Genomic DNA, 17210 nt, shown 5'->3' on the forward strand with positions numbered 1-17210 from the left:
GCAGCAGCAGTGACAGCGTGGGCTTCCCCCAGACTGCTCCCCATGAGTGTGCCTGAGTCTTCTTCTGGAGCCCCTCTCAAAGGATGAATGGACAGCTCAGCCTCTCTCAGCCCTTCCAAAGCAGATGGCCAGTAAAGGTATTTGTTGGTGATCCGCAGGCTCGTGGCTTTGTCATGGGGATCTCTCTCCACTGGGGAATTGAACTAAGAGCACATCCATAGTATTTAAAAAACGGCAAAGTGGGGGGCGGGCACTGCAGCAGAATCTATTGTCCTGGGAGTTAGGACAAAGCAACTTTGGAATTTGGTCTCTTGTTCATGATCTGAAATAGCCCAGGACTCCTCTGCAGAGTCACCTCTCCTGGCACTCTCCTAACCTTGGATGTCAGACACCAGGAAAATCCATCATGTGATAGGTCTGTTTTGCAAGTTCCTTATTATACTAGGACCAATACACTCCTATGTTTGTCCTGCATGTTATGGAATAGCTAAACTGGATTTAGCCCCTTGCAGTTATTCTCACTGTAACTATCTAGTGCACCCACAATCATTGCCTATAAAGTTGGTGACAAATATCACCATATTTCAGCAAATAATCTTCCCCCATCTTCCAATATGCATCAATAAAAGGCAGTGACTTTCATCAATCAGTAGCTAAGTCAAGTTTGCACTAAAAACTCTGGTGTCCAGAAGCTTCTTCTGTGCCTGGAGCTGCAGAGACCTATTCCACAGCCCCTGCCTGAGAGGGGGCGTGAGCCCTCTTGTCCTTTACTCAGACTAGGGAAAGGTATTAAAGAACTGCGTGGTAGCAGGGCTTCACTGGAGAGGCCAGTCAACTTGGGAACTGGAAATGGGCACAAGCCACAACATTTAGATCCAGATTCCAAACACTGTCATGGCATGAATGGATCCAGAGTTTTAGCTGGGAACCATCGTTAGGGACAGAGGCCCTTTGCAAAATTTGGTCCTGGGTTTAAGAAGGTTCAGAATCCAAACATCAGGAGTGTTTACATCTGGGTCCCTCCTTATAAGCAATGACTGTTTCAGTGGCAAAATGGTTGTTATGAACCACTGCATACTTTCACAGGCACTGCAATCCAACGTTCCTGCAATGTACTAGTCAGAATAGAGCAATAAAATGTGTACCTGTGGGTGACTGTTTAGGTTTGAGGTTCTTAAAATCCTAAATAAAACCCTGGCAGCAACTATACAATGTGGTGACTAATCAAATGTATTCCCTACCAGGCTGTATAGATTCTACATCTTTGCACTCCAGTTGTGCTAACAGAGGTTTCTGCCCATGCACAACATGGTCAGATGGAACAGACCTATTAATCCAAGTAAAGAAAAAACACTCAACCGATTTCATTAATAGCAACACATATCAGTATCTCTCTCTCCTCTTTATCTTTAGAGCCTCAGTCAGTAGTAATGGAAAATAGGTCAGTTTTAGGCCTAAATTACTTTCAAAACTTCAACACTGCAATACAGCGCTTTGACTTGGGGAAGTTAAAAGTCCTTTGAACAAACAACTACCGTGAAGTTCTTTGTCAATCTAGAATGATTCCTCTATGCTCAGTTAGGCACAATGAAGCTTTCAAACTCAAATTTAGTGTTTTCTCTCTTTTTAATAAAAATCTTAGTATTTTCTTTTTAGACATGAAAAAGGGGGATTGTGACATTTTAGGGATCCTATCGCAACTGCTTAAAGAATTAAAGAAAGGCAAAGGCACAAAATGAGCTCAAACTAGCTATGGGAATAAAGGGCAACAAGAAGACTTTTTATCAATACATTAGAAGCAAGAGGAAGACCAAGGACAGGGCAGGCCCATTGCTCAGTGAGGAGGGAGAAACAGTAACAGGAAACTTGGAAATGGCAGAGATGCTTAATGACTTCTTTGTTTCAGTCTTCACTGAGAAGTCTGAAGGAATGTCTAACATAGTGAATGCTTATGGGAAGGGGGTAGGTTTAGAAGATAAAATAAAAAAAGAGCAAGTTAAAAATCACTTAGAAAAGTTAGATGCCTGCAAGTCACCAGGGCCTGATGAAATGCATCCTAGAATACTCAAGGAGTTAATAGAGAAGGTATCTGAGCCTCTAGCTATTATCTTTGGAAAGTCATGGGAGACGGGAGAGATTCCAGAAGACTGGAAAAGGGCAACTATAGTGCCCATCTATAAAAAGGGAAATAAAAACAACCCAGGAAACTACAGACCAGTTAGTTTAACTTCTGTGCTAGGGAAGGTAATGGAGCAAGTAATTAAAGAAATCATCTGCAAACACTTGAAAGGTGGTAAGGTGATAGGGAATAGCCAGCATGGATTTGTAAAGAACAAATCGTGTCAAACCAATCTGATAGCTTTCTTTGATAGGATAACGAGCCTTGTGGATAAGGGAGAAGCGGTGGATGTGGTATACCTAGACTTTAGTAAGGCATTTGATACGGTCTCGCATGATATCCTTATCGATAAACTAGGCAAATACAATTTAGATGGGGCTACTATAAGGTGGGTGCATAACTGGCTGGATAACCGTACTCAGAGAGTAGTTATTAATGGCTCCCAATCCTGCTGGAAAGGTATAACAAGCGGGGTTCCGCAGAGGTCTGTTTTGGGACTGGCTCTGTTCAATATCTTCATCAACGACTTAGATGTTGGCATAGAAAGTACGCTTATTAAGTTTGCGGACGATACCAAACTGGGAGGGATTGCAACTGCTTTGGAGGACAGGGTCAAAATTCAAAGTGATCTGGACAAATTGGAGAAATGGTCTGAGGTAAACCGGATGAAGTTCAATAAAGGCAAATGCAAAGTGCTCCACTTAGGAAGGAACAATCAGTTTCTCACACACAGAATGGGAAGAGACTGTTTAGGAAGGAGTATGGCAGAAAGAGATCTAGGGGTCATAGTGGACCACAAGCTAAATATGAGTCAACAGTGTGATACTGTTGCAAAAAAAAGCAAACGTGATTCTGGGATGCATTAACAGGTGTGTTATAAACAAGACACGAGAAGTCATTCTTCCGCTTTACTCTGCACTGGTTAGGCCTCAACTGGAGTATTGTGTCCAGTTCTGGGCACCGCATTTCAAGAAAGATGTGGAGAAATTGGAGAGGGTCCAGAGAAGAGCAACAAGAATGATTAAAGGTCTTGAGAACATGACCTATGAAGGAAGGCTGAAAGAATTGGGTTTGTTTAGTTTGGAAAAGAGAAGACTGAGAGGGGAAATGATAGCAGTTTTCAGGTATCTAAAAGGGTGTCATCAGGAGGAGGGAGAAAACTTGTTCACCTTAGCCTCTAATGATAGAACAAGAAGCAATGGGCTTAAACTGCAGCAAGGGAGATTTAGGTTGGACATTAGGAAAAAGTTCTTAAGTGTCAGAGTAGTTAAACACTGGAATAAATTGCCTAGGGAAGTTGTGGAATCTCCATCTCTGGAGATATTTAAGAGTAGGTTAGATAAATGTCTATCAGGGATGGTCTAGACAGTATTTGGTCCTGCCATGAGGGCAGGGGACTGGACTTGATGACCTCTCGAGGTCCCTTCCAGTCCTAGAGTCTATGAATCTATAAATTAACAGAGTATACTACATACAAATAGAACAATAGCTTCTGAGCGGGATTTGTTTTGAAACATACTAGTTTACATAGCCCAAAGTGTGCTAACACAGCTCTTGAGACTGGGTAAATTCTAGTACCATCACGTTTACTAGCATAGTTTATTCTATGGTACATGTTCAGTTGCAGCATGTTTAAACATGACTGACAGATGAACCTTGATATGTAGTCACTTCAACAGGAAAGCTACAATATAGTGAGGGCAAAAGGGTATTTGAGTGCTCTTAAATCCCCCTGATATTCGCCTGGATTTAATTTCAGTGAGTTACAAACAGTTAAAGAATGAAGTACAGTAATTACGTCAGTTAAAACACACATTCCGCTTGAAGTACTAACCCTAAGATCGGACTTTGCAAAGCTACATAGGTTAACACTGAATATTTCCTTTTAATTTTTTTATTTTTCCTTTTTATTTTTTACAAAATCAAAGTGCAACACAAAGTACCACATGGTATAAATTCTTATGAAATTTTGCTCCCCCCCACGATTCGTTTAAAAATAAAAAATACAAGTGATTAAAATCACGGTGTTCTGGCTTTGCCAGTTCACTTGCTTTGGGGCAGGGAAGGAGAAGCGGAGTTTGACTCTCTTAAAAAGAGTTCCTTCCAAAATATAAACTCCTGGCTTAGAGCTGCTGACACACCATTAGTTCTGGTAAAAGACCAGGATAAAAAACTAACAACAAAACCAGCAGCGGAGAAAGCAGCCCTGATGCACCCCCGTTAAAACCAGGCTCCTGCAAAGTGCTGAGGTTCAGCAGCTCCCACTGACTTCAATGAGAGCTGCAGATGCTCAGCTGGAAAGTACTTTAGCATGAGCTTAACTTTAAACACAGGCGCAGCCCCACTGAGTTCAATGGAACGACTCCTGCGCTGAAGTGCTGAACTAGATTGGAGCCTTACACTGCTGCTGAAAGCCTAGATCATTTTTTTACAACAAAGATTCTAGGATCTGGCACGTAGATGAACAGAATCTTTACCTGGGGGAAAGCCCCAAACAGGGTCTCCCTTGTAAGTCACTCTCTTGTCACCCCTAGCTAAAGGTAAAAGGTCCAGTGGATGCATGATCCAAGTCCAGTGGTTAGCACAGACTATCATTGCCCAACACCATTAATTTGGGCTGGGAACCGAGTCCAGGCCTGCTGGCTGCACAAGAAATTATTCCCCATCAATACTTCTGTTAATTTGATTCTTTTAAAAAAAATGACTCTAGATTGGCCCTCTACCATTGTACTGGAGACCCAGAGAAATCAGAGCTGCAGACACACCCTTGGGTGAATGAAGCTCTGTTGGCACAGCCTGAGAAAAACACACAACATTTTTCTCTACCAAAACAAAACACTGAACAAACCCTCCCCTGTCTTGTGTACTGTGTTTTGGGATAATAACCGAAAAATAAGTCATAGGTACCTTCCCCCTCATTTCTAAATACTTGTATTCTTGCCTCCTTCCCTCCACAAAACTTTATTGCTCTACTCAGACACCTCACAAATAGCCAACAAAATGGAACCGACACCAGCTCTTCCTTTTGGTAATTCCAGGGTTAAAAAACCAGGGACTTGCTTACATCCCACTGGCTGTGCAAGCCTGTTGCCTTTAGTTTCTAAACCAAACTAAATGACTGATTGCCCTCATTTTTCCATCTCCTCCAGTTAAGTGCCTTTTAGCTAGTAAGGCAACAAATTTATTGCTATTGCTTCATGTTAGTCACCATATTTCCTATTCTTTTCTGTTCAAAGCAGTGTGACCTCTAGCACCCTGTATCATCCCATCCACTGGTGAAGGCCTTTTAATGCTATTATTCTCTACAATGTAAGAAACTGTGTTCAGCTAAAGCTCTCCTTGTGACTACTATGGAGTTAAATTGTATTCAAAGAAACAAGACGGGCACTCCAATTTACTGTTGTGATCTGCCCAGTGGTACACCAGTTGAGCTCAATAAGCAATCCAAGTGACTGGAGACACTTTCATCTGCTTTAGAACCCAAGTTATATCATGATACAAATTGCACCCAAGTGAGTTTGAACTAAAAAACAGAGGTCTTGATGTAGCCACCAACCTCACACTGGTGTCTCTGTGCCTGGAGTGGATGCAGGGCAAAGCAGACCTATATTCTCCCTAGCTCGACCTTAAACAGTCTTCTCCACCAGCTTCTCCACCTCTCTTCCCAAATCACTGGCCCCTGGGGAGGCTATTACGACTAACAACTGGAAATCCCTTTGTTTCCTTTTACAACTGCCCACCGTACATCTGTGTTAGCAAGTGAAAGGAACCGTGCTGTCTGTTACACAGTGAAATTAACAGGGACCGGCACAGAGGGTGACTTGTTTGCCCAACAAGATCCAATTCCTACGGCAGTGTGTATCTCCCTTCCATCTCTCTGTTCTCATTGTATGGAGTATATTCCCCCAGTTTTAAAAAGCAGACAAACCCCTGGTGGTGAACAGTCTTTCTGTTTCCGAAGACAAGTGTGTGATGCTGCTAAGAAGGTTTATATTCCCTTAATCCTACAGAAGAAGGAATGAGGTCAGTATTTAAATGCGGAGAATGAATTATAGCCTACCACAACACCTATCTGGAAGACACCAATTTTCTTGTAATGTGTTATGGAAAATTAAATAATTTATATTATTAAGCAAACAAACGAAAAAAGAAACCAAACTGGAAGAAACTTGCCTACCAATGCTGTGCTTTTCACATAGTACCCTGAACATCAATTGCTCTTAACAGTCAAACAAAACAGACTCTCGGCGACAACAAAAAGTAACTAACCAACCAGCCAACAGGGATCTTTGCACCACTGAACGGGGCACCATAGAAAAGTGAATATTCTGAGCTTTAAAATGAGAGGACCAAAGAGAGAACTTGGCTACTGCTCAGTGTCAGTATGTGGTGTTACATAATTTGGGTGGGACTGGGGGGAGAAGAGGGAAAAAAACAGAGACAGAAGATTAGAAAAAGCAGCTTTTACAAAAAACACTAAAGAATGCATAAAGTGACCCTTGCACTTTTTGTTTTGTTCTTGCAAACAGACTTGGTGCTGTGGTACAGTCGCTCCAGCACCGATGTAAGACTTGAGTAGTTGCATACAATGTTTGACTCCAGATCTGTAAAACAACAAACAAATTAAAAGAAAAAGTTAGAAGCATGGATGCAGAAACAGACAGAGCTGGATTTTTCTCCCCTCATATCATGTATTGTATGCTTGATAGATTTCACTGCTACAATCTAGAAACACTTTTTCCTTTGAATGGGTTTTCTATCGGATATAACGAGAGCAAGCTTTGGCCTTCTAGCAGTGTCAGTGTATCTCATGATTGATTTGAAACACACACACACACACACGCACGCACACATGGGATTAGAAATACTCAGTTGAGATGCTTTCAGCTAATTGTACTATGTAACGATTATTCACAGAAAAGATTAGTCAGACATAATGTATTCTGTGAGGAGAGATTTGTTTAAGATAACTGCCCTCAGGATGAATTTGAGACGCAAATACATTCACCTCACCTGTGTGGCATGCAGGGAAATCTCAGCGCTCCATCTGCTGCTGTGAGAGGTGCTGCATGCTAATCGCGCAGGCTGGGCCAGCTATTCTCCACACTCCCCTGTGGCTGCCTGGCAGCGCAAAGGAGATGGCTTAAATAGCCAGCTGCGTTTTCCAGGACCCTAAGAGTAATAGGAACCCAGTCCTGATGGGGGCCCTGTGAGTGCTACCACGATATATAAATGAACAAAAGCAGGTAGCAAGAGACGCTTTCCCAATAAATAGCAGCAGACCAAAATGACATTTAGTGTCAGTGAAGGCTGTGGCAGGACATATCCATCCATCCAAAATCTTCAAAGCATGGAGGCCAGAAGTGAAAGGGAAAGACTTGTGCGTTCCTTTCCACCTTCATATTGTCAACAACACTGTCACTAACGCACCCCAGGGCTCCGTAAGGCTTTCGTTGTCATCTCCTACAGAGATCCAAAAGGAAGACGTGCCCCAGGTTCCTCGAACTTGCACTCTAAAGCAAAACTTTACCAGGGACCTCACATGCTTTTGTATCAGTTCTCTCAAGAGATCAGCAAATCTGACTGTGGCATGTTGCACGCATTTGGGAAGTAACTGTGTCTTAACATTGCTCAGGTCACTGGTAAAACTTTACATTAGAGTACCTGACAAAGGTGAGGTAGGTATTGCTCGAACACCAGCTGAAGCACCTCCACTTTCATTACCCCATGATATTCGGCTTTTTGGTGGCTCATGTTAGTAGGTTTTTCTGTATTTACAAAGGCATAAAGAAAGGCGAAAACCTGCAGTTCTGCAGCAAGGGGAAAGTAAATGCTATGCTGACTGCTACTGCTGGGACATGCAGCGTGTTCTGCTACAGTGGTTTGATGTTTGCAGCTCACCTTTAAAGCCTACAATGAAGATTTTAAAAACCTCATGCACATTAGACATGTGTCAGCACTTACATGGATTGGCCATCACGTTTACCAGTGCGGAGGTACGTAGCTGTAGGTAGGGGCTCCTTGAGCCCTGTACGTTGGCACAGAAACTGGATGTGCTCCAATTGCAGTGTGTTGTGGAGTGGTCAACAGGGTTCCTGAAACAGGAAGGAGAGAGAGATGGCAGACAGCATTTAGAGTCAGGGTGGCAAAGGCTCAGCGCGGCTGGACCTGAGCACAGAATGGCTCTCTGTTTGCCTACACACAGGGTATATTTACAAGGCAGCTGGAGGTGTAATTTCCAGCTCCGGTAGACATACGCGCTAGCTTTGGTCATACACTAAAAATAGAGTTGTAACCGTAGCTGCATAGGCAGCAGCACAGTGAGCTGCCTGAGGACTTATTCATAGGCTTGGACAGGTTGTACTTGGGCAGTCATGACCCAGGCCTCTGTGGTTACCCTGCTATTTTCAGCACTCTAGCTCAGTCAAAGCCAGTGCATGTACGTCGATCCAAGATGGAAATTACATCTCCAACTTCAGTTCACACTTGCCCACAATCTTGGCTACCATTACGGAACTCGTGTGTCTGGGCCAACGCTTAGAGATACTTTCTTGTTAATATAGTGTCTTTCATGTGCAAAGTGCCAGAACTGAATATAGATGTCTTCAGCTCAGTGATGGAGGATTTCATTTATCAGTTCTGTGACCACAACCTAACCTGGGAGCAAAAGCATAGCTTCAAACTGGCCCTTTCCTAGATCTTGATCCAACTGACAGCTGACACAGCTGTCCAGGGGAAGAAATGAAGGAAGGGAAATGAGGGAGTGCTGAGAACCCGCATTTCTGAGCATCAGGCCCTCATGAGCGGGAGGGAGAGTTGCCACAGATTAACACCCTCAGGACTTTATAGCATTCTGCTGGCTAAGTTTTGTGATAAGGACGCCTGACGCTGAACAGATATGCACCTTCAGCTCACATATCACAGTGTCCACAGAGCATTGTGCCACAGATACTATATCTGAGGGGAAAACACGCTACAGCCTGCCTTTGTTCTTCCAAACATTACTGGGCTAGTGAGGACTCAATCCCAGGCATTTTGCTCAAGCAGGCAATCTTAGATAGAACAGTGAACAGAATAAAGCTTTTTAATGAACCTCTTCAAAACTCTGAATTCATTTAGGCTTAACATATCTGCACACACTCAATTCTTCTACTAGCTTCCTTTCTCCAGGTTTTCCCCATTCCCAGAGGCATATAAAAAGCGGCCCATTGAAACCTTTTGCAGCCTGGCAAAGATGATGGAAGAAGTTACAACAACAGACACAACAAAAGTGTGAAGTACATAAACACCAAGGAGGCTAAATGACAAGGGAGGTTTTAACTGAAAGTGATAGGATGAAGTTTAATCTATCAGGGCAAATTAACTCATGATAAGGTTTCTCAGACTGGGCATTACCTCCCACAGAAAGAGGGGGAAGGTCAATTGTTTGAGCAGCAAAGAATCCTGTGGCACCTTATAGACTAACAGACGTTTTGGAGCATGAGCTTTCGTGGGTGAATACCCACTTCGTCAGATGCATGTAGTGGAAATTTCCAGGGGCAGGTATATATATGCAGGCAAGCTAGAGATAATGAGGTTAGTTCAATCAGGCAGGATGAGGCCCTGTTCTAGCAGTTGAAGTGTGAAAACCAAGGGAGGAGAAACTGGTTTTGTAGTTGGCAAGCCATTCACAGTCTTGGTTTAATCCTGAGCTGATGGCATCAAATTTGCAGAGGAACTGAAGCTCAGCAGTTTCTCTTTGAAGTCTGGTCCTGAAGTTTTTTTTGCTGCAGGATGGCCACCTTAAGGTCTGCTATAGTGTGGCCAGGGAGGTTGAAGTGTTCTCCTACAGGTTTTTGTATATTGCCATTCTTAATATCTGATTTGTGTCCGTTTATCCTTTTCCATAGCGACTGTCCAGTTTGGCCGATGTACATAGCAGAAGGGCATTGCTGGCATATGATGGCATATATTACATTGGTGGACGTGCAGGTGAATGAACCGGTGATGGTATGGCTGATCTGGTAAGGTCCTGTGATGGTGTCACTGGTGTAGATATGTGGGCAGAGTTGGCATCGAGGTTTGTTGCATGGATTGGTTCCTGAGCTAGAGTTACTATGGTGCGGTGTGCAGTTACTGGTGAGAACATGTTTCAGGTTGGCAGCTTGTCTGTGGGCGAGGACTGGCCTGCCATCCAAGGCCTGTGAAAGTGTGGGATCATTGTCCAGGATGGGTTGTAGATCCCTGATAATGCGTTGGAGGGGTTTTAGCTGGGGCCTGTATGTGATGGCCAGTGGAGTCCTGTTGGTTTCTTTCTTGGGTTTGTCTTACTACTACCCAAGATCAACAAACCCGGAAATCCTGGACGCCCCATCATCTCGGGCATTGGCACTCTCACTGAAGGACTGTCTGGCAATGTGGACTCTCTACTCAGACCCTATGCCATCAGCACTCCCAGAGATCTCCGTGACACCACTGATTTCCTGAGGAAACTACAATGCATTGGTGACCTTCCAGAAAACACCATTCTAGCCACCATGGACGTAGAGGCTCTCTACACGAACATCCCACACACAGATGGAATACAGGCTGTCAGGAACAGTATCCCTGATGATGCCACAGCACAACTGGCTGCTGAGCTCTGTGCCTTTATCCTCAGACACAACTATTTCAAATTTGATGACAATATATATCTCCAGATCAGTGGCACCGCTATGGGCACCTGCATGGCCCCACAATATGCCAATATTTTTATGGCCGACTTGGAACAACGCTTCCTCGGCTCTCGTCCACTCACGACCCTTCTCTACCTACGCTACATTGATGACATCTTCATCATCTGGACCCATGGGAAGGAGACTCTGGAAAAATTCCACCATGATTTCAACAGCTTCCACCCCACCATCAACCTCAGCCTGGACCAATCTACACGGGAGTCCACTTCCTGAACACCACGGTGCAAATGAGTTATGGTCACATTACCACCACCCTATACCGAAAACCTACCGACCGCTATTCCTACCTTCATGCCTCCAGCTTCCATCCCGGGCACATCACACGATCCATTGTCTACAGCCAAGCACTGAGGTACAACCGCATCTGCTCTAACCCCTCAGACGGAGACCAACACCTACAAAATCTCCACCAAGCATTCTCAAAACTACAATACCCACACGAGGAAATAAGGAAACAGAACAACAGAGCCAGATGTGTACCCAGAAGCCTCCTACTGCAAGACAAACCCAAGAAAGAAACCAACAGGACTCCACTGGCCATCACATACAGTCCCCAGCTAAAACCCCTCCAATGCATCATCAGGGATCTACAACCCATCCTGGACAATGATCCCACACTTTCACAGGCCTTGGGTGGCAGGCCAGTCCTCGCCCACAGGCAACCTGCCAACCTGAAACATATTCTCACCAGTAACTGCACACCGCACCATAGTAACTCTAGCTCAGGAACCAATCCATGCAACAAACCTCGATGCCAACTCTGCCCACATATCTACACCAGCGACACCATCACAGGACCTAACCAGATCAGCCATACCATCACTGGTTCATTCACCTGCACATCCACCAATGTAATATATGCCATCATATGCCAGCAATGCCCTTCTGCTATGTACATCGGTCAAACTGGACAGTCGCTACGGAAAAGGATAAACGGACACAAATCAGATATTAGGAATGGCAATATATAAAAACCTGTAGGAGAACACTTCAACCTCCCTGGCCACACTATAGCAGACCTTAAGGTGGCCATCCTGCAGCAAAAAAAACTTCAGGACCAGACTTCAAAGAGAAACTGCTGAGCTTCAGTTCATCTGCGAATTTGACACCATCAGCTCAGGATTAAACAAAGACTGTGAATGGCTTGCCAACTACAAAACCAGTTTCTCCTCCCTTGGTTTTCACACCTCAACTGCTAGAACAGGGCCTCATCCTCCCTGATTGAACTAACCTCATTATCTCTAGCTTGCCTGCATATATATACCTGCCCCTGGAAATTTCCACTACATGTATCTGACGAAGTGGGTATTCACCCACGAAAGCTCATGCTCCAAAACGTCTGTTAGTCTATAAGGTGCCACAGGATTCTTTGCTGCTTTTACAGATCCAGACTAACATGGCTACCCCTCTGATACTCAATTGTCTGAGTTACTTAGAGCATTGGCGAATATTGTGTAGGGAACCAAGGTATGTCAGCAGGAGTCGAGGAGGGGCTGGATGTCCTATTAGGTCTCTTTCACCTCTAATTTCTATGAAGTCCACTAGCCCATTGTTGCTAACACATCAATAGTTCTGAAGGCTTTCAAAATAGCACTTTCACACAGCCTTTGGACTGTGTGTGATGTGAAGTGCAGAATACGATGCAAGACTGTTTTGTTCTAAGTGTCATCTTGACATTCAGAATGACTATTTAAAACAATTATGCCCATAGAACGTTTTAATTGTACAATCATTAAAAACTGGACCTTGACCACATGGAGCAATTACATTTCCTTCCCAGTGTAAGTTTGGGGAATACTACATGTACCACAGGAAAGAGAACTGTCCATTTGAATGGTGCCTGCTGCACACAGACTGTGGCATTGCCATTCGTGACAGAGATTTCCCTAACAAATAGCTATTTTTGATTCACAAATTACTAGAGCAAGCGAAGAAGACATGTAGTATATTGCTGTGAATTCATAGCTATGACAGTCTTTAAAAATCCTGCTGCACAATTCAAGGAGCAATACTGACAATTGTTTTTTTGAATATCAGCTAAGGACAGAAATATAAACTGTAGTGCAAATAAAAAGATTCTTTGTCCTTTGTTTTAAGTGATATCTATTAATATGTTTTTATCAGGATTTAAATATTAAGCAAAAATTAAATATAATTTGGGAATTATATATATGCCAACATTAATGTTTCTGTTGTCAAAATATTTAATACTAACATCTTCAACAACATTATAAGTATCTTATAAAAGGAACCTGAGGGTATGATCACAGTGTTGCGAATAAGGAATGAAGCTGCTTATTATATTGCTTCTGGAACAGATGGAACAGAGTAGGAAAAATACACCTAAAGTCTTAAGAATGTGTCCCTATAGGGTGAGCCAATTGGAGGGTCTAGTTTGTTATCTTTGTAAATGTGAATGTTAAACACCTACTAGGAGCAAATGGATTGAACCTTTGTTTAAAAAGGCATTGAGGTTGGCAGATAAAGCCACATTTAGCTTTCCTTTTAGTGTAGGAAAAACTCATTATGTTTGTGGCAAGCACTTGTGCACAATTAGCTATGGAAATTAGGGATAATAAAATGCAGTTTGCACTGGGTGCTTTCTTGATTTAATCCCTGAAATAACTGAGGGTTGTTGGCCACATTTCAGAAGCAATCATGTATAAACTGGTTTTGAAATTACTTTGTTGCAATGTGCTATATTACATCAACATGTAAAGACTGATTCTGCTAAGTTTATTCAGGCAAATTCTTAATGTGCACAATAAGGAGAAAAGACCGCAGAGAGAGACACTGAATTTAAAATGGACAAATATTTATGTGCTGGGATCTTTTTGATGTACAGAGATTTTATTTCTCATGGCACAATCAGCTACAAAAGTCCCACTGTTTCATCACACCAACAGAGCTGCATTATTTGTGCAGCTATTCTGAGGGATCCCCTTACTGGCCATATTCAAGAGTTAATTCTCACCTGCTGACATTGCCATGGTGGTCCCAGCAACCATTCCCATGGCCACACCATTAGTCCTAGGTGCAGCAACAGGGGCTGGATAGATAGCAGACGGAATGCTGTTTGGCTGAACCACGGTGGTGTGATGGATGACGTGAGGCTGTGCCGCATACACAGGCTGTGTATAATAAGCTCCCTGTTGGAAAGAATAAATAGGAAAATCTTTTCAGTTTGACAGAAAGCACACGTCCTGATGGAAAGACAATCTCCGAGTTCGTTACTTTATTTCAAGATGATCGCAGATTCTGCATGCCCTAGATATCAGTCTGATAACACATGCTGTATTGTCAGCACTGAATTACCCCAACAGAACCATTTGGGCTTAAATCATGATTATTTATTGTGTTCCTGTGATGCTGGCAGACCAGGTGCCAGCTCATGCCAAGGTCTCCATGTCTCAACTGAAGACTGACAAATACATAGCTGGAATCAGCTTGGCTCCTCCATGTGTTAGGACTGTTAAAATAGGGTTTAGGATTATAAAAATGTGTTTACTGTTTAGACTTTGCTGGATTGCTGCATACATTAATCTCACTTGTAACATTTCTATCCCACATTGTAAGGTAATATTTGACCATTTGTATTGTGAGCCTCTGTGGCTGTGTAAATCACCAGACAGGAAAGAGACATTAATTCATGTGAAATGCTGGTCTCCAACAGATGGTGTTATGCTCTGCCCAACAGGGAAGGTCCATAGACACCAGGTGGACTATTGTGGAACTTTAAAAAGGACAAAAGACATTTTTTTTGTTTTGCCCCATCCTTGTGAAGATGAATCACGCAAGTGAATTCCTCCCATCAGCTGAGTTTGCAGCAGTGGTGTAGCTAGGGGTGGAAATTTGGGTGGGCCCTGACTTTTGGGTGGATGGGAAATGATAGACTGTGTTAGAGCAGCTTCTGCCCCCATACCACACCCTCTTCCTAGCCCCGGTGTCCCCAGACACCTGCCGAGTTGGGCACGGGCATGGGGCAGCTCTGAAAATGGCATGGCAGAACTGCTGGAGCATAGCTTTCTGAAAGGCGGGCGCATAGCATAAGTGAGGAAGGGGATAAAAATCTCCAAAAAGCAGAAACTGAATTTCTGTGCTGCTTGGACTGCACGGGACAAGGTATCTAGGCATAAGCAAGAGATCCCCAATTGCATAGTCTGGAATCATCTACTTTTTGAAATTTAAGATTGTAACTAATTTGTGTATATATGTTTACCTGCTTTAACCTTGTAAATAACTCTCATTTCCTTTTCCTATTTAATAAATCTTGATATAGTTTATTATAGATTGGCTACAAGGATTGTCTTTGGTGTGAGATCTAAGGTGCACTTGACCTGGAGTGAACGACTGGTCCTTTGGGACTGGGAATAAGCTGAACATGCTGTGATTCTTGGTGTAAGGGCTATCTATCACAAAGACAAGCTTATCTGGGTGGTGAGAGAGATGGGAGTATCCAACAGGACCGTCTGTGACTCACATTAAGGCTGCTAAAGTTCCTGAAGAGTTTACACTTGGTAATTGGTTGGTGAAATCTAAGAGAACTCACCACCAATTTGGGGTTTGTGCCCTGGTTTTTAACATCTGCCCTGAGGTTGGAACTCATGTTTTTGAGACACAGAAGAGAGCACATCATCATCATCAACATACTTGATGCTGTAGGTAGGAGAAGATACGCAACCCACCCCAGTGAGGCCACAATCTAATGCACAGTACAACACAATATCGAATACACTGGCTGACCAGGATAAAGGCCTCCTCTCTAAATGGAGCAGGTCTGTTATTGTGAAATTAACTCTTTGGCAGATTCTCACTGAAACACTTTTGTGCATGAAGCACCAGCTCCCATTTCATCCATGTACAACTTCCATGTACAACAAATGGTACGTGTCCAGAAAATAAACTTTTTAAGCCTCCAGTCTTAAAAATTTTCCCCAGAACACTTTTGACAGCAAGTTGTTTTCCTATGACTTTGGCCCTTCTAATCGCCAAACAACATCTGCACTGACTGGAGGTGTTCAGTTTACACACTGATATAGTACCCTTAAACCTCAAGGTCCTTTCCAGGATATCTGATCCTCCAAGACCCTCACACCCAGCACTCTCTGTGGCTTCCCTGTGAGTGTCACTTGCCATAGGTGTGAAGCTGGGCCCAGGGATTACTTCAGCCCAACTGTGCAGCTACCTGTGGGGCAGAATATGGCAGCTCTTTAACTGAGAACAGTGAGACATTACAGCAATACATAATAAAATGGGGCAGAAAGCAAAAGCGAATGCCATCTCCCAGAGGTTATCAAATTGTGGCCCATACTGAGCCCTTGCAGGTGGTCCATATAGTGCTGGCTGTTATAAAGGTTTTGTCTGCGTTAGCGCTTCCCCCACTGTTGGTCTTGCTCTACCCGTGGCCACAATGGCGAAAGCATTAGGGTAGACAGGACGCAGATGTTTTTACCAGCATGTTATCTGTGGAGGGCTATAAAGCAGCTGCAAAACAATGAGCAGGAGCCATCTTAGCTGCCAATATTTAGGGCTGCTGCTGTGAAACTATTCAAGTCCTGCAAGAGCCAAAAGATGAAATGTTAAGAGTTGCCCATGCATATTGCTGAGAAGAATATACTGCATATGTACACATGCGTTGAGCGGTATGTGTGGTCAGTAGGTATTCTGTGTAGCTGCTACCTTACAAAATGAGTGACAAGTAAAAGAAAAGGAGGAACGCTCAACTTAATTTGGAGGAATGCTAAGGACCTAACTAGATGCAAAGAGAGATAAGGTAGCTGCTACACAAAAGGGAACATAATCTAGTTAGGGTTGTGAGCAGGCCTAAAATGAGACTGAAAGAGGGGAAATGAAGGCTGCTGAAATTCAACAGAGCAGATTCTGGACCAAAGCAGTAGTGCTGGATGGAATAACACAACGGATGGAAAATGGTATGCGTCCAGAAAATAAACTGCATTAAATGTAAGTGGTTTAACGAAGAGAAATTGTAGATGGAGACATATAAGAACAGTGCAATCAAAAATGTAAAACAAAGAGGGTTGGGAAGATTAGGGTGTGTAAAGAATGAAGAGAAATTTCATGAGAAGGCAATGCTAACCACTGGAGAACTTCTAACGAGGTCTGGTGTTGACAGAAGAAGGGGATAAACCTGGGCTATTAAATCAGCTCTTTCCTTCAGTATCCACAAAAGCTGATTGGACAAACGCTAGAAGCAGAAATATATTTCTCAAGGGAAGAGGAAGAAGTGCTAAGATAAATCAGGATCACGCCAAAGCAGGTGATTGAGAAATCAGCCGTTGAAGACAGAGAGAATGTCAAGGATCAAGTAGAATCCTACCCCAAATTCTGAGAGGGGCTGGCACAACAGACAGACAGGG

The 17210-nt window shown here is 43.3% G+C and overlaps 1 protein-coding gene across 9 annotated transcripts in view; it reads right to left on the bottom strand.

The window, feature by feature from the left end:
- Nucleotides 1–6567: 6567 nt before the first annotated feature.
- Nucleotides 6568–17210, bottom strand: part of FAM168A (family with sequence similarity 168 member A) — a 402338-nt gene continuing 391695 nt past the window's right edge. For all 9 annotated transcript variants that reach the window (XM_050930968.1, XM_050931022.1, XM_050930998.1 and 6 more), the window contains 3 exons: nucleotides 13808–13982; nucleotides 8084–8214; nucleotides 6568–6723 (listed from right to left, as the gene is read on the bottom strand). In XM_050930968.1, the coding sequence (XP_050786925.1) occupies nucleotides 8102–8214; nucleotides 13808–13982 (288 nt within the window). In that variant the 3' untranslated portion in view covers nucleotides 6568–6723; nucleotides 8084–8101. The remainder of the gene's footprint in view (nucleotides 6724–8083; nucleotides 8215–13807; nucleotides 13983–17210) is intronic.

The sequence above is a fragment of the Gopherus flavomarginatus genome, chromosome 1 (genome assembly GCF_025201925.1).
Source record: "Gopherus flavomarginatus isolate rGopFla2 chromosome 1, rGopFla2.mat.asm, whole genome shotgun sequence".
Lineage (NCBI taxonomy): Eukaryota > Metazoa > Chordata > Testudines > Testudinidae > Gopherus > Gopherus flavomarginatus.